General features: G+C 42.3%; 1 protein-coding gene across 3 annotated transcripts in view; it reads left to right on the top strand.

Annotated features, from left to right (window-relative positions):
* Positions 1-23696, top strand: part of TBC1D1 (TBC1 domain family member 1) — a 183651-nt gene that overhangs the window by 151963 nt on the left and 7992 nt on the right. For all 3 annotated transcript variants that reach the window (XM_065405017.1, XM_065405016.1, XM_065405015.1), the window contains 3 exons: positions 1051-1209; positions 14120-14364; positions 14942-15101. In XM_065405017.1, coding sequence (XP_065261089.1) covers positions 1051-1209; positions 14120-14364; positions 14942-15101 — 564 coding nt within the window. The remainder of the gene's footprint in view (positions 1-1050; positions 1210-14119; positions 14365-14941; positions 15102-23696) is intronic.

The raw sequence follows: 23696 nt of genomic DNA, 5'->3' as shown, positions 1-23696 counted from the left end.
TACAACACCATGAAATTTCAGATTTAAATAGCTGAAATCATGAAACTTATGATTTTTTAAATCCTATGGCCGTGAAATTGACCAAAATGGACCGTGAATTTGGTAGGGCCCTAGTTATGATAATACTTTGCACTTCTCTATCTACAGATTTCAGTGCATTGCAAGTAATTATGAATTAAGCCTCCCATCACCTATGTGATTTGGGAACGTAGCATTATCTCCTCTTCCAGATGGGGAAAGTGAGGCTTTAAAACATGGTTACTTGCCCACGGTCACACAGCAAGCCTGTAGCAGAAGTAGGAATAGGACACATGTCTCCTAACTGTCAGGCCTGTGTTTTAATCTCTAGATGATGTCTGAATTGCACATGCTGGGTGCTTATGGTGTGCATGAATCCTAGTGCACTGTACCTTGTGCCAACCAGAAGGACAACAGTGCAGTTTGCGGTATTAGAAAGTAATCTATATCAATTCCATCAAAAAGCTTTAAGTTGTGTACTTCAGCTTGGAAAGCTGTGGAGAAGACTAGTAACTTCACAGTTTGACAGTCTTAGGTTGCTTAGAGGCCTATGTGGCTGGTACTTGCGTAAGGAAGCTGGTACAGCAGCTGTTTGTTAATGGTGCTTTTCTCTCGAAATGGATGCATAATGCTAATTTCAGCCTTATGCAGCTGCCAGGCCAACCCCATGACCAGTGTGCGCCTCCCCTGTTAGGATTTTTATGCTTTGGCAGGTGGGGGAAAGAGGGTACATTTTGCAAACCAGATCAACCTGAATTCCAACTAGGTAGGCGTGCTGCATAGCCAGCTTCTATAGTCTTTCGCAGGAATGTTACAGATAATTTCTGTTAGATAGATCTCCCAAGCCTCACTCCTGCTAATACAGTAGAACCTCAGAGTTATGAACACCTCAGGAATGGAGGTTGTTCGTAACTCTGGGGTTCAGAACTCTCAGGTTCTACTGGACTGTTTACTTGAGACATATTTTAACTCTTGTGATTAGAAGAGTAATGTATTTCCCACTCACCCTTATTTTTTTCCCTTTCTTGCAAGGAGTACCACGTCATCACAGGGGTGAGATCTGGAAGTTTTTAGCAGAACAATACCATCTTAAACATCAGTTTCCAAGTAAGCAGCAGCCAAAGGACACTCCCTACAAAGAACTCTTAAAACAATTAACTTCCCAGCAACATGCAATACTTATCGACCTTGGTAAGTCTACAGCAGTATTGTGAAATGAGAACTAAAGTTTCACAACCTTTGGAGCCGGAGAATTCTAACAAAGAAAATAACTAGTAAAAATGTTTCTTGGGTTAATAACAGATTATGGGTGAGAAGTGATTTTAATCTGATATAACTGACAATAATTACTTCACATTATTAGCAAATCGTTAAATCCATATTTCAAATACAGAAATGTTCTACAATCTCCTCTCATTAGATAGGGCATTAATAAGCACTTTGGTATATGTGATTAATGCAGCTATATTTCAGATATTGACAGGGAGCTGCTAAAGTCAATGGGACAGAAACTGTCAGGGAATCAAATCTGTTTGTAAGAGTTGAGGCTTGTTTAAAAATAGGTGTTTTATTTTGGTAAAACAACTCTCTCTGACGGAAGTTCAAATATCTTGCAAGATATTTATTGAGTCTCACTCAGTTTCTCCTCTAAAATACTGTGTGTCATGCTGTCTGGAGTGGCTCACGACCAGAATGCCAACCTCCGGGCAGACTGTCAAAAAGCAAGGCAGACACCCCACCCTGGTATGTTCTATCATTAGACTTCACAAACCCAGAACCAAATGTGAACTCCCAAAGTAATACAGTAGTCTTATAGTGGAGTCACAGACAGCGTCCTTCGACACTCCAGGCTATGTTGCCACCCAGGCAAGCTGGACTATGTGATAAATGGTCACTTACACCAAAAATTACAAAATATTCAGTTTACACTGACTCCCAAGAGACCAGTCACTCACCCAGGTCAGTTTGCACCATAGATCTCACACCATAGACAACGCTATAGAAGTTACTTCCATAGTAAACTAACCAAAGATTTATTAGCTAAGAAAAAGGAATGAGAGTTATTGAGAGGTTAAAGCAGGTAAAAATATATGTACATGTGAGTCACGGTCTGTAATTTCAAAAGGCAGCAGAGATGTAGTACTCTGACCGTTTCCTAAAAGTCTTTAAGGGCTACCCAGAGTAACTCTGGGGATCTCAAACTTCTTGTTCAGTTATTCTGCTCTGTTAGAATCCAGACCAGTGGTTCTCAACTTATCTATCGTGGCCTACAATGTGTTACCTGGGCCGCAGGGACCGGGTGGCATGGCAGCGGCAGCCCTGCCCCCGACCCCCGCCGTGCAGGGCCAGCCAGCTGCCCACATGCCCAGCCCCCTGGGCACCAGACTCCTGTGGCACGTCTGCCCTGGAGCTTGCGGGGCCAGGCGGCTGCGCCTGACCCCATGGGGCTGGCTGGAAGCCCCAGACACCTGCTGCGCGGCTGCCCCGGAGTTCACGGAGCCAGGCTGCAGTCCTGGACCCCACCCCTGGACCCGCAGCTGTGTGCTAATTGGGCCACTGGTTGAGAACCACTGATCCGGACACTCCAGATATGAAGGATTTTTTCTTGTGTCCGATTTATAGCTTATTCTCACAGAAACCAAACTGACAGTCCCCACACAGGTCCCTTCTTCATGTGGAGGGCGAATGCGCTTAAAGTCTTTGATCTATGATTCCATACCATGGCTCATTTGCATTTAATTAACAGAATTTAACATTTTCTTGTCAGACCACCTTCATTTTCATTACACAATGTTTTTTTCCTGTTTGATGAGTTACATAGTTACAGAGGTTTACAATGCAAATGATTGCTTTCGCTTTACAACATGGGATATAGCTGAGTGAGAACAATACCATGCAGCATCCTACAAGCATTTCAGAAAACACTAAACACATTCTTATCAACATAACATCTAACATTTATTTTGATAATGCTGACACACAGGTAAGGAAGACTGGTTTCCAGCTATGAATTTGTAAGTGTTCAGTGAGGCCTGAGGCCTTGGCATGAGCTGGCATCTGGTCTGCCAGCGTCACACTATGGTCAAGGTTTTTAAAAAGAGGAGCCTAGATTAGGTTCTTAAATTCATATCTAGGCACCTGAACAAGCAGCCTGACTTTCAAAGGTGCTGAGCACTCAGCAGTTGCCCTTGGGCTTCATAGGGAGCTATTGAATGTTCAGCACCCTTGTTAGTCAAGCCAGTTACTATGGATTTAGGAGTCTTAACCTTAGGCAAACATTTTAGAAAATCGTAGCCTGTACCCACCTTCCATTTCATTCTTGTATCTCATTTAAAGCTTGTCAGGGTGTTCATAATATCAGGATGAAATACAAGATACTAAGACTAAATTGTGTGAAACTGTTGTTTTAGGGTGGGGTCAAGGAGGAGTGATTTGAGCTAATTTTATTAAGAGTGAGAGGGAGTTAAAGGTGACAGTCTTTGGCCACCCAAAAGACATTATTTCATACTGTGACAGACCCAGACCAGTGGGGTACAGGAGTCTGGTAGAGGGCAAATATACTGGTCACTGGATGAGTAGTTTTCTGTTCCCTGAGTGACCAGAGCAGGGGCTGCACTAGAGTAATCAGGAACCTGCTAGAACCAGTTAAGGCAGGCAGGCTAATTAGGACACCTGGAGCCAATTAAGAAGAAACTGCTAGAATCAATTAAGGCAGGCTAATCAGGGCACCTGGGCTTTAAAAAGGAGCTCACTTCAGTTTGTGGTGCGAGTGTGAGGAGCTGGGAGCAAGAGGCGCAAGGAGCTGAGAGTGAGAGGGTGAGGGTGTGCTGCTGGAGGACTGAGGAGCACAAGCGTTATCAGACACCAGGAGGAAGGTCCTGTTGTGAGAATAAGGCAGGTGTTTGGAGGAGGCCATGGGGAAGTAGCCCAGGGAGTTGTAGCTGTCATGCAGCTGTTACAGGAGGCACTATAGACAGCTGCAGTCCACAGGGCCCTGGGCTGGAACCCGGAGTAGAGGGCGGGCCTGGGTTCCCCCCAAACCTCCCAATTGACCTGGACTGTGGGTTCTTCCAGAGGGGAAGGTCTCTGGGCTGTTCCCCAACCCACATGGTGAATCTCTGAGGCAAGAAAATCCGCCAATAAGCGCAGAACCCACCAAGATAGAGGAGGAACTTTGTCACAATACATATCAGTTCATTTTCCTTTTCCTTTTCTCTGTCCTTGTCAGCATTACTTCTCTCTCTCAAATTGCCAAAATATAACAGTTCTGCCCCAAAACACAAAAGAGGACTAAGCTCAAAAGACTTTGAATCCTAAAAGCATGTGTTCTTTAAGATGTGGATCCCTATTGAACACTATTATGTCGGCGCATTGCCAAGACTGACCTCTTAAGAGCTGTGACCAGCAGCGATGCTCTTCTCCGGCCAGCATACCAGCCATGTTGACTCAATTTGTTTCACAAACTTTGTTAGTCTGCTTTCTTGTCCTCTCCTGGTATTTTCTATTGCAGTCTTTCTCCTCTTTCAACGGTAGTTCCCTACCAACTCCAGCCTCTCCTCCCCACTGGCAGTATATACCTTCCACCCAAAAGAGATTTGTTTTTTCTGTTCCGAGATAGGTTTCCCATGACTGTCCCTACCTTCCATGATCCCAGCCACAGGCTTATCCTTACCGTTAGCTGTCTTTCCTCATTGGAACCCAGATATCTTGGGGCATCTACTACTCTTGGAGGAATTCTGTGCCACTTTGCATGCACAGAATTCATGTCCCCTACAGACTACTCTCCCCTCCCCCCGCAGAAAAATACGTTCTGCCAGGAAGGTGCTGCAATTACACCTTTCGCCCATCAGGGGCTGCTGTGGCACCAGAAGAGAGGGCAGCCAGCTAAGCCAACCGTGGCGAGGAAGGGGGAGAGGCTGCCTTACTCACAGCTCCTTGCCCGGGAGCCAAGTAAAGATGTACGGGATATAAGGGGGATGGATAGAGCAGGGCATGAGGAGCTGTTGGGGGTGGGGGGGGGGTCACGTAGACTAGTGGAGGGGCTAGTGGTGGGAACAGATGGGGTGGGGTCACAGGAGCTAGTGGGGTGACAGCATTGAGCTAGGGGCTAAATGGGAGTGGGGGTGCAGGGCCACATGGGGCTGCGGGGACCAGGGGGTGCAGGGACATATGGGAACAGGAGAGGATGGTTGGCTGAGTGGGGGTGCAGGATACATGGGGATGGGGGAGCACAGGTAGCTGAGTGGGGGTGCAGGGACAATTGGGGCTGGAGGGAGACGGGTTGGCTATGTGGGGATGCAGGGACACGTGAGGATGGGGGGAGGAGCGGTGGCCGAGTGGGGATGCAGGGACACATGGGAGGGTGCAGGGACATACAAGGACAGATGTGCTTGACTAAATGGGAGAGGCTAGGGGTCAGCCAGGGTCTGCACGGGGGAGGCTCCCCAACTCCCTAACGGTCCCTCCCCCACAAAAAACCCTCTGTTGCATACTTTTCCCACGCGCGCCCAACAACTTTCCAAGATCACACCCAGGCTCCTTCTGAGCAATTACGTCCCTCAGCTCCTCTGTTACCCCCCACACACACCCCTTCCCACAGCCTTTGCACTGCTTTTGAGGGGTGCAGGGAATACGTTTCTGTATTGTAGTTTAAATTAATTTGCATTCAGAGTTCAGTATTACTATGCCTAGTAAGGAATCTGTTTGTCAAAAAACATTTCCTGAATCTTTTTTGTTGTCTGTATTGTTACAGGAATACTTGCTGACAGATATTCTAAAATAAATTACAATATAATCAGGCCAGTTTCAATTATTTTGGTATTATTTTAACAAATAAAATATGCAGAATTTTGAAATATTGTGCACAGAATTTTTTGGCACGGAATTCCCCCAGGAGTAATCTGCTAGGGGCTGAAGGGCAATTAAAATTTTGCCTACATAGCCATAATTACTTGGTATGTTGTGGCCTGTAGCCATGTTGAAAACATATTAGAATTCAAATAAATATTCTCCTTTTTCCTCCTAGATATTGTTTTAATGCCGTGTACAGTCTCAAACACAAACATTTAATCTATTTTTCTAAGAAGACTCCAACTATTCCTCGGTTGTAATCCCTGATTAACTCTAAGACTAAAGAACATGCATTGAATTCTACAATAATAAATGAATAAACTGGTCCTGTATTTCAGAGTACTATGGAAGGAGAATGTGGTTTATGATTTGGTCTTTTTCACGTGTCCATGAAAGAATAATCTTTAGGATCGATTACTAAAAATTGTAATGAAACTGTTGTCATTTATGGAAGGCATGAATTGTAAATAGCTAACCAACTGTCATTTGGTTAATTGGTTAAAACTTGAGGGAAAATCGGTACTACTTTTTGCTTTAATCTAAATGACTAATACACGTTGTGCATTTTAGATGACGTTTGGTAATCCTAAAGAGGTAGCACATAGCTAACCTAGTGGACCTCATATTTATTATTATTATTAGTCCAATAAAGAATTTTTGTAGAATAGTAATTTAGCTGAGAGCAATAGGGGCTAAACTGCTGCATTAAACCTCAGCTCCATGTTAGGGAGATGCACTCACCACTCCAGCAAGAGCACCTGCGAGGCATTGTGCCTCACACAAGGTCGATGCTTTCAGGAGTGGCAAGAAAGCATGGCTGCTGTGTCACCCTTGAAGAGGGTGTAACATTTTCTCCGTCTGCCCCTATCTAATATCACTGGCTAGTGTGGAATAGGTTGGCCATGGCCTGATTCTTCATATAGAAGTTGTCATCGATACAATATACAGTCTTTGCTCTCTCTGAGAGGTTGGGCACAACTGAGCCTTCAGATTCTGATCCTGCAATTGGATCTTTTTATTTTTATTTTTTTGCATCAGCACAGAGCCGTAATCAACCCCTTGCGGGATTGGGGCCCTAGGTTGGTTTTCCCCAGTAACCAAGTATTATGGTAAAATTGTGTTTGAGACTAATAAAATCAGTAAACTTTGGCAATAATATGCATGTGGGAAGACAAACTACAATTCTTTGTATAGAGAGTATAACTGAATGAACTATACTTTAAACCTAGAATCTAGGTTTACCAGAAGTAGTTGGGTATGAGGAGGTTTTACATCCTTTCCTGAAATGCAGTAGAACCTCAGAGTTATGAACACCTCGGGAATGGAGGTTATTTGTAACTCTGAAAAAAACGTCATGGTTCTTCCAAACGTTTGCAACTGAACATTGACTTAATACAGCTTTGAACTTTACTAGGTAGAAGAAAAATGCTGCTTTCCCTTTATTTTTTAGTAGTTTAGGTTTAACACAGCACTGTTCTGTATTTGCTTTTTGGGGGGGGGGGGGGGGATCTCTGCTGCTGCCTGATTGCATATTTCTGGTTCCAAATGAGGTGTGTGGTTGACTGGTCAGTTTGTAACTCTGGTGTTCATAACTCTGAGATAACTACTGTAAGAGATTATCTTAGTGGTTAGGGTTGTACCTGAACAACTCTATGTGTAGACAAGCTCTTACTTGTGAGGAACAGAGGTAAATTCCTTCAGCAGAGGCAGGTGAGCTTACACAGGTACCAAGCTGTGAGGGAATTGGCTAGGATTAGTTAAAGTGACACACATGTTGTATGGTAGAGAAGAATGTTTCCTCTCCCCTCTAGTTGGTGGATGGCCACACTTGCATCTACTACAAAGAGCTTAGCATTCTTCGGAAAAGTGGAGAGAGATGTATAATTACTAATAAAGGAGAGGGAATCTGACTAAATATTTTTGTTATATTACAAAGCTGTTTGTTTTATGGCTGATAGTAAAAGGCCAAAAGCACATTAAAAATGAGGACATTTTTGTGCAGGGTTTTTGGCTGACGTAGATTTGATCATGATATTACTTCTACGGCTGCCAACCAACTGCTTGCAATTCACATTATGAGTATTTAAATATTTGTGTTACCCAGTGCCACTGCTCTGTCACAGCCAGTGCTGAGGATTATTAGCCTATCGCATTCCAACATTTAGCAGCACAAAAAATAAGAAAAAAGAAAAAGAATATAGAGCACTTCCGGTTGTACAGTTTGTTGGCTGAGCAGTGGCCATTGATCTGCCTTTAATAACTTTTAAGAATGGTCCCAATGTGACACTTCCCAGCGGTACCTAGTGTTGTGAGGCACTACCTGTCCTTAGCATCAGGAAGCCTTGGCTGTGCCTGCCCTGGTCAGCTCCCCATCTTCACCGGCCACAGGCAACACACAAGCACTCTACTCTACGCCTCGCAGGACCCACTGTCCCTCTGCACATAGGCGGCAAGTTATATGGGCCCGTGGTGCCCGTGCTCCACCAATATTCAGGAACGTGGGCCCGGCTCCACCAATGTTTGGGCTGTCCATAGGACAGACTGGGGCAACTGCCCGGGGCCCTGCGTGTTGGGGGACCCTGTGCTTCAGGGGGATTTGGGGTCCAGGGCGGCCTGAGAGATAGCGGGGGGCTTGGCACCGGCAGCAGGGAGCGACCTGGCCCCAGCCTGCTCTGTCCCGCCTCTTCCAGCCCCTGCTCTGCCCCTGCCCCGCCTCTTCCCCACCTCTTCCTGCCCCTGCTTCGCCCTCTCATGCCCCCATTCCACCCCTTCCCCCCAAGTCCCCACCCCCGCCACACCTCTTTCCGGCTTCCGCCCCCTCCTAACACATGTTCTAGACTGAGCCTAGAGTTAATTAACAAGATACTCTCATGTCTAACCAAGTATTGCTGATCCAAAATCCTTGCAGTGCTTTATAGCAGGTAGGCTATGACCCTTCTTCCATGAGGCAGGCATGCTGTCAGTTGCCTCCTAGGTGAAGGTGTTTCTTTGAACTCCAAGATGTACCACACCGATCCTTTGTCTGGATTCATTAACAGGGCAGCTCCCTGCTGTTTGTTTGGTCCTGTAGATCAGTGGTTCTCAACCAGGGGTACGCAGAGGTCTTCCAGGGGATACATCATCTTATCTAGATATTTGCCTAATTCTACAAGTTACATAAAAAGCACTATTGAAGTCAGTACAAACTCAAATTTCATACAATGACTTGTTTATACTGCTTTATATACTATACACTGACATGTAAATACAATATTTATATTCCAATTTTATTTTATAATTATATGGTAAAAATGAGAAAGTAAGCAATTTTTCAGTAATAGTGTGCTGTGACACTAGTATTTTTCTGTCTGATTTTGTAAGCAAGTACACCTCTATCCCGATATAACACGAATTCGGATATAACGCGGTAAAGCAGTGCTCCGGGGGGGCGGGGCTGCGCACTCCGGCGGATCAAAGCAATTTCACTATAACGCGATAAGATTTTTTGGCTCCCGAGGACAGTGTTATATCGGGGTAGAGGTGTAGTTTTTAAGTGAGGTGAAACTTGGGGTATGCAAGACAAATCAGACTCCTGAAAGGGGTACAATAGCCTGGAAAGGTTGAGACCCTCTGCTGTAGATTTCCTCTCCTGTAAATTTTGCAATCTCTCAATTTGCACCTGGATCAGTTTGCAAAATAGCATACACTGAGAGACATACAATACACAAATGGCCAGAAAGGGAGATAGGTGTATGCAGTGTTGTAGCCACGTCAGCACCAGGATATTAGAGAAACAAAGTGGTTGTGGTAATATCTTTTATTGGACCAACTATACGTGTCAGTTACGACCTGCCTGACAGGAACATTTCCAAGGTATGTCACCTCTCGGTGACCTGACTTAACTCTAAGATCTTAAGAGCATAATTTTCAGTATAGATACCCAACTCTTTAAGGATTATCTATATGTACATCTCACAATGATTGTGTCGACCAGTGAGCAACTGACTCTTGGTAGAGACCTCACATGCCACCTTTGGTGAACTATTATGCAGATATCCAACCCAGGGGATCCCTCTAAAACCCTGTACAATCCCTGTTTCCTCTGCCAGTTGGCACCAAGGGGTACCTGGGTCATGCCCCAGTGTGACACAGATAAGCTAAGAATAGAGAAGGGAATATAGGCTTCAGTGATCTTATTTGAAATCAACTCTGGCTAGTCAGCTCCACAGTATGAAGGTGGGTTTTTTTGGGGGGGTAGGGGGGGGTTGGCTAGCCTTTCCTGTAGTTAGTCAATAGTGCATGGTATGGCTCACCAGCAGACTTTTGGGGCTTGATGGTTCAGTAGTCTACAGGTCTTTTGCCCCATGCTAATAAAAGTGTGTGTGCACACACTGTCTCTTCATGGTCTCAGTTATGTGCTCAGATATATAAAACAAATGCATGTCCTGGCAAAAGTAGTAATTGTGCGCTTTTGCATAAATTCAGTCGTTAATGTTTTCAAGCTGTATGAGAAAGCTGTATCTGAAAGATGGACCAAGCCCTAAAACTTTAATAAGATGAACCAAGAAAACTAAATACTCCTAAGGAGGGAGGTAAAAAAAAAATGTTGTGAACAGGCAAGCAGCAACAGCTGGACAGGTAGTTGCAAAGAATTTGCATGTTTCAACTAGCATTTCTCTAGGCTACGTTTATCTGAAATAGATCTTCAAGAATTCTTGTGTAAGAATGCATAGCTGTGTGGTGGAACCTGTGTGTTCTGAGGACAAGAGGGATTTTCTCAACATGTAGCTTAAATTTTTTATTAAAGCTAATGTTAAAAAAATTATATAATACATAGGTTGAGAAAAGAGTATCTGTACATCTGGATATAGTGCTTAGATTATCCACAAATACAGAGTTTGTTTTTCGAGGCATGATACATAGAGTACATAATCAGCAATAACCCAAATTTAGGTGAATAGATTTAATAATAAAGTTTAGATACACCTCTATGCCGATATAACATGATCCGATATAACACGAATTCGGATATAACGCAGTAAAGCAGTGCTCCGGGGGGGCGGGGCTGCGCACTCCGGCGGATCAAAGCAAGTTCGATATAACGTGGTTTCACCTATAACGCAGTAAGATTTTTTTGGCTCCCGAGGACAGCGTTATATCGGGGTAGAGGTGTATTAGAATCTGAATACTCGGGTACATCACTCATGAAAAGTTGTACAGAGATTTGGTTGTGGAAAGCAAAATATATCAATAAGTGGAGGTTGTCCCTCAGTAATTGAGAATTAGGTTGGTTGTCCATGAGGAAAGTATTTGTTACTTTCCTGACTGTGCTTCTCATCGGCACTCCAGCTCATCTCTCCTGGTATTGCTGGGCCATGGCTCTTGCCATTCTCTGCCCACATGCAGTAGCAGCCCACTGGAAGATGCCGGCCTTTTCTCCCTCCCTGTGTTGCAGCTGGCAATGTGAGTAGTTCATGCCCCCACTCCTGAGCAGGTGCACAGCCAGGCTCATAGTTAAGACTAATGAGCAGCACAAGAAGTGCCAATGAATTCACGGAATTGAAAAGTACAGCTAACTATGAGTAAGGGCGTCGGAATCTGACCTTGTCAGAGCTGGAATAGCGAAGAAAGACAAATCCTTGTTGATGTTAACCTTGCCTAAGAAAACAAGGTTCAAAAGGACGTGAATTGTATTAAACAATGCCCAGTGTGCTGCTAGGCACTGAAGACTCTGCATTGACAGCACAGCTGCCATGAATCAATATAAATCAGTTCAGCTGGAGCATCCAGTTAAAATAAATAAAATAAAAATAAATTAATGGAGATATCCTATCTCCTAGAACTGGAAGGGACCTTGAAAGGTCATCGAGTCCAGCCCCCTGCCTTCATTAGCAGGACCAAGTACTGATTTTGTCCCAGATCCCTAGGTGGCCCCCTCAAGGATTGAATTCACAACCCTGGGTTTAGCAGGCCAATGCTCAAACCACTGAGCTATTCCTCCCCCCCCCCCGTTGTGATTATGGATTAGTAGAAATATTTAAATATTTGTGTCTCATTCTGAAGTCACACTGAATTGTACAGTGGTACAGCCATTGTTATCAGAACCATCAGATGATCACTGTCTACTTGAAATGTACTTGTATTGGTATTGCGATAGTGACTAGGACCCCATTGTGCTAGGCACTGTATAAACATGGAACAAAAAATCAGTCCCTGCCCCAAGGAGCTTACACTCTGCTCAATTAAAAAAAATGTAGAATCATGTACTGCACCTGCCTCAGTTTCTCTGCCATTTTTTTTTTAAATTATTTTTTTAATCACATTTTCCTGTTTGGGTTTTTAAAAAACGTCTTTTCCCTCTTGTTCTGTGAAATATCTATACAAACTGAGGGGCCAATCCTGCAAAGACTTACACATGAGCATCTCTGCTCACCTTAGAGCCACGAGGTTCATTTGATGTAGGTCCTGATCCTCCAAAGTCTTAACTGGCGAGTTGAGGGGGATAATCTGAGATTGTCTCGCTTGTGGATTTGACAGCACTTTGTGTATGAACAAAATAAACTAAGAATTAGAGGATTTTTTTGGTCTCATCTTTCAGTTACAGAACTCTTAGGAGTTTGTTGTAGCTTCAGTACATTTTAAAAAAAAAAAATCAGTCTACTTAACTTTAAGATGACTTTTATATTTTGCCTTTCATGGAACTTGATCCAAAGCCTATTGAAGTCAATGGGAGACTTCTGACCCAAAATGCACGAGTGAATGTGGAACAAATAACTGGATTTACATTCACTTTTTTCTCCTGCTGAGCTTGTTGGCTTGTGGCTTTTTGGCGCTACAGTGTAGGGATGTGCCATGTTCAGAGGTAAATGCCTGCAGTATTCTTGCTCCTCCCAAACTTACCAACTTCAAGCATTCAAAAATCACAAGATTAGCGTAAAAATTAGTATTTTTCAAAAATAAATGTAGGGTTTTTTTTATTTACCTTTTAGTATCTGAGCCTTTAAGGGTGCATTTAGATCACATTTTAAAGCTTTTTCTCTGCAGTTATGAGGGCCACAAACTTTTTTGTTTTAAGGAAAAGCTGATTTTCATCTAATTACAGGACTCCAGCAGCAGCTAGAGCTTTAAGAAATACACCAAATAGTGAGATTAGCAACATTGCTTCCAGCCCACCCACTCCTTTTTCAGGACCCCTCTGTACTGGATTTTTTCCAGACCCCAATTTATACCTTCTCCCTGAATGACTTGTGCCGGAGGGGCCTTGCTGCTGACAGAGAGAAGCTACATGGGTCTCTCATCAGAATGTATTAGAATAACTTCTAGCTTAGGCAAAGAAGTCCCTGCAGAAAAATGCAAGCTGCTCTTTCGCTTGGGAAGCTAATCACACTGCCTCTGCAGCGCTCAATTCCTTAACAGCCTTGGCAGCCATGAGACCAGACTCAGAAATAATCAAATGCGGGTTTTTCACTTGGTAGCGCAGAGCACTAACCAGAATGCAGGAAGAACCGGCCCCAGGCTTTGTCTTTTTGAAACAAGAGCCCTGATGCTATCTGCCAGCACACCTCCAGCAGGAGCAATACAGCAACATTCCAGAAGCTGAAGGGTGGGGTGATATTTAACAAGCGGGCAACTACAAAAGACACTTCACTTGCCCTGGAACAAAAGAAGTATTAAAACTTCCTCTGAATTCAGATAACTTGTTGGGGGGAAATCTCATGGTTGTTTTTTATTCTTCCAAAAAGGTAAATGTTCTGTTTCTGAAACACCTGCTAATATTCTGTGAACATTAGACCTTCAATGTGATCATTTACATACTGATAGGAATCTGTAGGGAAAGTTCAATAAAATGGCTCTGTTTGATAAAAAACCTGATTTTAATTGATAATTGAGTAGAGGGGGGAAGTGGTGGTCCTGTTTGCTTTAGGTTTAGAGGATCAGATTCTTATCATTGCATCACTGTAAATCTGAAGTTTACACCATTGACTTCAATTTATGATTGAGAAACTGAGATCAGAATCTGGCCCAGATAGCTGAACATTGGTCTAAGACTCCTTTATTTGAACCCCAGCAGTTGTCCATAAGCCATGTCTTTTTTTAAATTACAAAAATATATATTTCTAAGGTACAAAAGCTCTCCTTGCCTTATATAATAAACTCAATAATGTCAGCATTGAAAGTTGACTTTAAAAGATTGTTTGTTTAACTTGGTAACCTAGCAAGCTTGTTTTGTTTTGTTTAAAGTTCGAATTGCTAACCTCAGTTGTTTTCACAGGACGCACCTTTCCAACACATCCTTATTTCTCAGCACAACTGGGAGCTGGGCAGCTGTCACTCTACAATATTTTGAAGGCCTATTCTCTTCTGGACCCAGAAGTAGGGTATTGCCAGGGCCTTAGTTTTGTAGCAGGAGTTCTGCTGCTTCATATGACTGAAGAAGATGCTTTTAAGATGTTGAAGTTTCTTATGTTTGACATGGGCCTAAGGAAACAGTATCGTCCCGACATGACTATTTTACAGGTATTTGTTTTTATGCCTCTGTAAAAAGGATGCTGCTAATAATAGCAATATAATTTGTTAGTGATGTGATTGTCAGATTCTGCTTTTTGACTCCACTGCAGAATCACTAAAGAGGAGAAGGGGCGCTATAAAGAGGATTAGATCTTAAAGAGATTAATGTTTCAGTTTGAGAGAGGCCATTGGGAAATTATGAAAAACACACACAACTCTGTTGCTTAAGACTAATTTACATTCAAGTAGTCCTTGTATGAAAGTGTGTCTTCAGATAGCCCTGCATAGTTTGCTATTGTAGGGAGAAAATACAGGGAACCCTGAAACAGGGAGCATTACCTCTGCCAGCTTAGGGGTGAGAGGGATGGTTAATGTGGGCAATCATGAAGTGCTACCCATTGAGTCACTGAAAAGGCTCCAGGTTACTTTAGTTTCTTATAAGTGTGTTTGAACATTAATTGGTAGATATTTTTCACTCCTTCTTTCTCATGAGAAAGTGTAGCATGAGCTTTGTTCTTATAACTTCCAGCTAGTCTGTTATTCTTAGTCAGTTCTTCATTTCTTTTTCTCTTTCTCTTCTTTGCAGATCCAGATGTATCAACTTTCCAGACTTCTTCACGATTACCATAGAGATCTCTACAATCACTTGGAGGAGCATGAGATTGGCCCTAGTCTCTATGCTGCCCCCTGGTTTCTGACCATGTTTGCCTCTCAGTTTCCCCTGGGATTTGTTGCCAGAGTGTTCGGTAACTCTTCATAAAAATACCTTTCTGGTCTTCTTGAAACTGTGTTTGCATTGCTACAGGTTCCAGCCTGTTTCATACACCTAAGACAATATTTATGCTATTTTTGATTAATAGTCCCTGCCACTGATGTATTGTGTAGTGACAAAAGTCAACTTATAGGAAGTGAAGGTGTGGAGTTTATAGCAAAATGCTGTTCAGAGACAGTAGAAGGTTGGAACTGACTGTCTTGTCTCTTCACCTCGATTGTTAATTTTTTTTCTCTTTGGATTTCCTCATTCTTCTCATTTCAGCTGAGTGCTATAATACTTCCCAATTACTGAGCCCTCCTGCGTTCATTAAGTTGGAAATCCCACTTCAGCAATGTCCCAGGCTTTCCCTTCACAAAGGAATGCTGGCATTGCTGCAGTGAGGCTCTACCAACATTGTTCTGTGCTGTATAATCGTGCTAACTTTAGCCTGCTTTGCTCCTGAAGTATTCAGTGTGTATCTAATCTTTTCATATAACATCTGGTCGGACACTGTCTGAGATTTTACACTGTTCTGCTTGCCTGACTCCAGACCCATCATTGCCCATTCTCTTGCAGGCATTACATCTGTTGTTGATGTAACTATTCCTTATATATTTTCAAGGTTCACCAGTATTCCATATGCACTAATCCTCTCATATCTTATTTCTGGTGTACCTTTGTTATAATAGTAACTGTTAGATTTTTGTCCGTCCCTTCAATTTAGCTTGCATAAACGAACTCATAGAGCCTGTTCCCTCTCATCCCCTCTTGCTGACATCACAGAGTGCTGCGTACAAGTGGTGGGTAGGTCTCTCTGTCTTTCTCTTTACACCTTAGGGCAAGCCTACGCTACCGTGCTACATCGGTGCTGCAGCACATCTGGTGAAGATGCACTATGCCGATGGGAGAGCGCTTTCCCATCGGCATAATTACTCCACCTCTGCAAGGGGTGGAAGCTATGTCAACGGGAGAGAGTCTCCCAACAACATAGTGTGGTGTGGACACTGTTTTAAGTCGATGTAACTTACACCGCTCAGGGGGGTGTTGTTTTCACACCCCTGAATGAGGTAAGTTACATCGACTTAAGTGGTAGTGTAGATCTGTTGACTTTCTGTACGTTGCTTCCACCCTGACTTCAACAGGTAGATCATTCTGAATCCTGGATCAATCTCTTTGATCCTTTGCATTAGAACTTGTGGTCCATCTCTTTCATCAGCATTTTCTCTTTCCAATATCTCCCAATGAATATGGGGCTAGATATTCTAGGAGCTATATGCCTAACATTTTATTATTAGGTGAACAAGACCAGTATTGTCACACAGTGGTCTAGGAATACAATACAATACATACTCAAGAGGGGCACGAAACCAGGCAATTGGTGTCCCATGACTAAATCAGTATACCCATAAATGGGTGGCTCAACTAACTATACGTACATATTGAAATAAAAAGTGTGTTTTTGCCTGGATCACTGTAGTGGAGCCACGCTTAGATGAATGACTTGCCTCACTAAGAACAAATACAGTGGCCAAAAGTTAATAAGACACAGCAAGAATGACTTATTTCAACCAGATTAGTTGCTTGCTTAGGGCAGTGGTTCTCACCAAGGGTACGCGTACCCCTGGGGTACATCAACTCATCTAGATATTTGCCTAGTTTTACAACAGGCTACATAAAAAGCACTAGTGAAGTCAGTGCAAACTAAAATTTCATACAGACAATGGCTTGTTTATATTGCTATATATACTGTACACTGAAATGGAAATACAATATTTATATTCCAGTTGATTTATTTAGTAATTATATGGTAAAAATGAGAAAGTAAGCAATTTTTCAGTAAGAGTGTGCTATGACACTTGTATTTTTATGTCTGATTTTGTAAGCTAGTAGTTTTTAAGTGAGGTAAAACTTGGGGGTATGCAAGACAGATCAGACTCCTGAAAGGGGTACAGTAGTCTGGAGAGCAACTGGCTTAGGCAGTAGGCAGGAGCTGATGCATGTAAGAGCCAAGGAGACAGTATAGCACAGTGGTGCTATATATCCTAGAAATACATTAGCTTCACCCCACAGAGAAACACATTGAGAGAAACATACAATCAAGCATTGTTTTCAGAGCATAGGAATTGTTGTAAAATCAGTGGTCCACATACTCCAGTATGCTTGCGTCCAAAATTGTCTGGGCCAGCTGCTTCTGAAAGTGGTGCAAAAAACCTTTCAGTCACAGTTATGGAACAACTTCTCCACAGGGAAAGTTTCTTCCTAAATAACATTTAGTTAGTTAGAGTTTGGGTGATGCCCCAAAGAATAATCCTGGCTATTTTAACTCTGGCTATTGAGTAAAATTTTCAAAAGCACTTAAGTCCCAACGTGATTTAGGCTGCTGTATCACTTTTTTGAAAATTGTTACCCATTGTCTGCATCCATGTAAATGTCCAATTCTTTAAAAAAAAAAAAAAAATCCTATTAAGAACTTGGCCTCAATAATATCATGTGGCAATGAGTTCCGTATACTAACTTCATGTTACGTGAAAAGGTATTTATGTCCCTTTATCAGTTTTAAATGTTCTGCTTTTCTATTTCATTGAATGTCCCCATGATCTTATTCTTATGAGAATGAGCACTTCTATTTACCAGTCTACCTTCTCTATGCCCTTCATCATTGCATATATCTTTAGCGTGTCCTCTCATTTGTCTCCTCTCTTCCCAATCTTTTAAAGCTTTCTTTATATGGAAGTTGTTTCTGTACCTCTAATCATTCTCATTTCCTATCTTGGTAAATAGATTTGAGGGCTCAAGCATACAAGGTGCAATGATTTACTCATGCATTAAAATGACCACTTTCCTAACCTTTTTAATCAGTCTCTTTTTCAATACAAAAGCAAATAATAAATATATATTTCAAGGAGAATAGTCCTGTTCCTATTTAAGTCAATGCAAAATATGGAATTGGAAGATACCATGGTGATAAGGATGGAATAGATTATATAGATAAAATCTATATTTGCTGCATTTTTTGATACACAGCTAGTTATGGTGAGCACAGCACCTAATCAAGGAACAAGGTTGTGTTCTAAACAGGTTAGCCTCACAATAATCAATGTCTAACTGACAATAATTCTGTTCAGGAATGGAATGAAAATGAAAGTGTCATGCACTGAGTTTATAATCAACATTCCTCTTTTCAATCATCCATGATTAACTGTATTATCAATTATCATGTTTCAGTATGCTCCTGTGTGAACTGCTTGACTGCAGATATACAAAAGACACATGCTTTTAGTTTATGCCCAACCTAATACATTTGTGACTCCTCAATATATAGATTTGCATATCATGTGTTTTGCTTTTAATTTGCCACTGGAAGATTATAGAGCTTTAAAAAGCAAAGAATTTACAGTGGAATAAAAGCTTGAGATAAGTAAATGACCTATGTGGAACTAGGGTCTTGTCACAGCAGAGGAGCATGTGAGACTAAAACCACCTTCTAAAAATCATTGTTGTTTCCCAGAAGAACAAGTCCAGCGTTGAAAGTCTCACAATATTTGGTGGCTTTCTTTAAACAGCAACTCCTGGAAGCATATGATTAGGTGAGAATCTTGAACTGACACCTTTATAAAATGAAAGTTTCTCACCCTCAGCCATGCCAAAGGCTCAGAAACCTGAAGAAAGATAGAAACCTCAAACTTCTTTCTTAATTGTCACGATTTTAAGCCAATCTTATGATTTTTGAATGGTTGGAGTTGGCAATACTGCACATAGTGCTGGGAACCAAGTAATTCCTACACAACTGGTCACTCAGTTTTGCACAACCTGACAGGTTTTGGTTTTATCACTCATTTATTAGATTCCTAGGAAGGAAGAAAAAAAAGTTGAATTCTAGTGTCTCAAATGCAGACTAACCAGGCAAACTGATTTACCTGCCAACTTTTGACTGTGCAGCCCATTCAATGGAAAGCTACTTACCCTACAGGAACTGGAGTTCTTTGAGAGGTGTTGTCCATATGCACTTTCCATTATAGGTGCATGGGCACCTCATTCCCTTGAGTCTGGAATCTTTGGCCAGCAGTATCCAAACAGTGTGCGTGCACCCTGAGTTCTCATGCTCTGCATCGAGGGCATATAAGAACAGAGTGCACCAGTGCTCCTCAGTTTCCTCTCAACTGCAGCATCTCAAGGATAAGGACTCTAAAGGTGAGGGGTGGTGGGTAAGTTGTGGAATGTGCATATAGACAACACATCTCGAAGAACTCCTGTTACTGTACAGGTAAGTAACTTCCCATTCTCCTTCGCATGGTTGTCCATATGCACATTCCAGTATTGCTTACTCCCAGGCAGTAACCTCAGAGTCTCCGCTTTGACCACTTCATACTGAAAGCTATTAAAAATATCAAAACTATTAACTACTCAGTAGAAATTAGCTGGCAGTCGCACAGACTGCAAGCTCCCTCTCAAAGCCAGAAGCACTGAGGAGCACTGGTGCACTCTGCCCTTACATGCCCTTGATGCAGAGCATGAGGATTCTCAGGGCGCATGCACACTGCCTGGTCCTGCTGGGTAAAGACCAGGGTGCATGCCAGGATACTGCTGGCTAAAGACTCTGGACTGAAGTGCATGAGGCACATGTGCACCAATAGTGGACAGGCCATTGACTCCTGCAACCCAATTGCTATGTAACAATGTAGTAGTTAAAGGTACAATGCGTTTAGTCTACCTTAGAGCCCACTGTCTTCTGAAGGCTATACTCCAGTGTATTAAAGCCATAGGTTATAAAGAAGTTCTGGAGTTACAAAGCTGTGTTATGCTAGAAAGTAGCAAAATTGCCTTTTTCCTTTTTTCTCCATCTGTCCAAACTTTCAACACTTCAGAATAGAAGGTCATGTGAGGGTACTGCAAAACAAAGGTTCTCTAAAACCTCCTATTTACTTAGTGGTGGAGGAGACTTGGAAGAACAACATTTATTCTGTTCCAAGATTGTAGATAACTTGATTTTAAATCCTGATGTCTGCCAGTCATGCTGACGTTAATTTGGATGCCTACATTGCATTGTCGCTGGCTTGCAGCCCACTTACAGGAAGCCTTAGGGATGGATAAGCTCCTAAAACAAATGGGCCTTTGTTCACTGCTCACTATTTTATATACGAGTGAGGGATTTCAGAAGTATATAATCAATCTAGCTCATACCTTAATACCGAATAGGTCACTTTGAGTTAATCTGCATTTTTTCTAGGGGCAGGTGTTGGGTCATGTAGATGTATTATTCTCTGCTTAATTAGGTTCTGCTTTGTACTTCATCTTTCTTGATTCTTGCTTGGTGTTCGCTATATTAATATTAAATACTGTAGATTCCCTTAAAGAGCAATGTCCTGTATTTTTGAAGTTTAGCTCAGTGGTTTGAGCATTGGCCTGCTAAACCCAGGGTTGTGAGCTCAATCCTTGAGGGGGCCATTTAGGGAACTGGGGTAAAAAAAAAAAAAAAAATGTCTGAGGATTTGTCCATCTAGTCCAACCCCCTGCTCAAAGCAGATCTCCTGAGGTCCCTTCCAACCCTGATACTCTCTGATTTCTATAGACATATGAAGACAGATGCTCACTTTCCATTACATCTTTCAGAGCAGCCCTACCTCTTATAGAATGTACTGAATTGGAACTGGAGCTGTTTGCACTGTTTTTAGGATGACTGGGGCAGAAATATAAGATTTATTATCAGTTTTTGCATGTGCTTCATGCTCTTTCTGTCCCTCTGTGTGAGAGAGAGATGAATACAGGAAAGGAGTGAAATGAGTTATGACTTCAGGGTAAAGTCAAGGAACTGTAGGGGGAAACTTTCATTCTGATACAAGCTTCAAAGGGGAGAATATTTATACAGAGAAATGTAGTCAGCAAGTGTTTTCTTATGTTCTTTGCTGCACTGGAGAGACTTGAGGTTTTGACATCAGCATTTTCCCTCATTGTTCAGTTTCTTCTTCTATTTGATCATGAAGTCCTAATGTGTTTGGCATCAGCCTATTACCATGTAAGTTATTGTGATGCTACCAGTTCAGCAGCATGACTTCATTTGCAGGTTCAAGTAGAAGGAAGAGAGATAGGAAGCCTTTGTATAAACACAGATATATTTGGTAATTAGCAAACCTGAACTGAAAACAAAAATCCACTTACTCTCCATATGGTTTCCTCCTCCCCTTAATAACTTTTTGTAATATACTGGATACTTCCTCCTGTATGAAAGTCGCTCTTTAAAACCCAGAGCAGATTTTGAGGTCTAGTAGCAAGAGAGTCTATGGAGGAAAAGAGCTTTTTGTATCTCCCCTGGCCAGATGGATTGTGAGCGGTATCGTTGGCTGCTGCAGGGTTGCTCTCATGTATTTCCTGTCTCCGTAAAGATCTGTGCTAGATTGTAGGCTGTTTGTAAAGGAAAAAGGAAGAGATGGAAAGGAAGTTAATGCTGAAAGGTAGCTAGATACTGTGGCTGCACTGTGCTGAATGTGTACCAGGATGCTGTCTTTATGGGGCCACCTGCAGCATTAATACACAGCCTACATTAGTGAGATATCAAGATACACTACAAATGTGATTACTAGTGTGGCTTGTTAGGATATTAATATGTTTATCAGATACTCATATTAAAAAGCAAATAAACCAGATGCTGTTAGAAAACTGATTTCTTTAACTCAAGTCCCATACACAGTGTGGTATGTTTTCCTAATGCAGTTTTCCACTTCCCTCCAGTAGGTAAGAAATAGGGCTGAAGAAAGATTACACTCAGTCCTTATAATTAAAGTGTAGGTACCTACTGATTTATTAAAGTTCTTTAATTTGTAATCCCATTCAAGCTCAGAACTGACAGCTGAACAATAAATTCTGCTGCTTCCATTTACTTCCTCATAGAGTTCTCATGACCCCCTTCAAAAAACATAACACATACAAGAAGAAGTAACACTGTCCAATTTCACTGCATTGCCTAGCTTATACATAGCTTAAATATGTACTGGATGTCTCGGGTGATAACTCACCAACCAGTAGGGTGACCAGATGTCCCGATTTTATAGGGACAGTTCCGATTTTTGGGTCTTTTTCTTATATAGGCTCCTATTACTCCCCACCCCCATCCTGATTTTTCACATTTGCTGTCTGATCACCCTACCAACCAGGGCAATTGATCTAGCTAGTGAAACACACTATTGTCACTTAAAAAATTGAATAATAATGGTCCTGATGTATTGTGACGGGTTCCCCCTGGGGTGCCACCTGGAACTGGGGTACCACTGAGCCCACCTGACCCACCAGCCTGGGCTCCCTTTACACTATATTGCTGTGACAGGCCCTCAACCCCCCTCCAGCACACGTACAGGTAGGGACACACCCAGCTGCAGCTACACAGAGATGCTGAGATCAGCTCTTCAAGGGAAGGCTCAGCTAAGGTACCTCCCAGTTCCTAAGGCACGCACTCACCTCTGGAGTGTAAACCCAAAATTGTACCGTTTTGCGTTGCACAGGAAACTGTACAGTATAATCTCATGAAATTAGCCCCCTCCCTCAATGTAGAGAGGAATATACACAGGTTTCTGCCCCAACTAATAACTCCTGCACACACTGGTTTTAGACAAAACAAAAACAAGTTTATTAACTACAAAAGATAGATTCTAAGTGATTATAAGGATAGCAAACAGATCAAAGCAGATTACCTAGCAAATAAAACAAAAACGCAATCTGAGCTTAATATACTAAAGAAATTGGATATGAGTAGCAAATTCTCACCCTAAATGATGATTTAAGCTGGCTGGGGGCTCTTAAGGGCATGCTTCACTTGCTTGCAGCTTAAAACCCCAGGTATTCCTTTCACAGGCTAGAAATCCCTCTAGCCTGGGTTCATCCCTTCTCCCCCAGTTCAGTCCTTTTTTCTAAGGTGTTTCTAAGCATCTCCTTTGGGCGGGGAGTCAGTGAAGAACCACGTGATGTCACTCCCCTTAAATAGCTTTTGCATATGGCAGGAACTCTTTGTCTCCAACTTTAGTTCCCATGCCTTTCAGTGGAAACACACTGGTATTCCAAGATGGAGTCCAGTACCAGGTGACTTGGTCACATGTCCCTATAGGGTCATAGCAGCCATGAGTCAGAGGCTGTTTATAGCGTCCTCAGGAAGGCTCCCTGGTGGGAGATTAGCATCTTCTAAGACCTAATGGCCCTTCCCAGCCAGCCATCTAGACTGATTGCCTTCTGCCTACTGGGCATTCCCCAGGTGTAAACACATTTGTAATAGGTGCATAGGCAATATTCCTAACTTCAGATACCAAAATGATACACGCATACAAATAGGATAATCATATTCAGTGAATCATATCTTTTCAATGATATCTTACATGACCCCTCTTGCATAAAATACATCATAGTTATGCCATAATCATACCATATAATAATATTGCTATGAAGAATATGGGGCATAATGCCACATGTATATTAATGCTTTAGAAAAAATCACAGCCCACTACACAACGCATGCATGTGTGGACACACGCACATTCACTCTCTCTTACATGTGGCTATTTGTACACTATTTCGGCAGAACAGGAGAAGGAACTCCTTTACATAG

The sequence above is a fragment of the Emys orbicularis genome, chromosome 5 (assembly GCF_028017835.1).
Source record: "Emys orbicularis isolate rEmyOrb1 chromosome 5, rEmyOrb1.hap1, whole genome shotgun sequence".
Lineage (NCBI taxonomy): Eukaryota > Metazoa > Chordata > Testudines > Emydidae > Emys > Emys orbicularis.
Note: the sequence above shows the minus strand (reverse complement) of the source record. Positions and strands in the feature narration are given on the sequence as shown.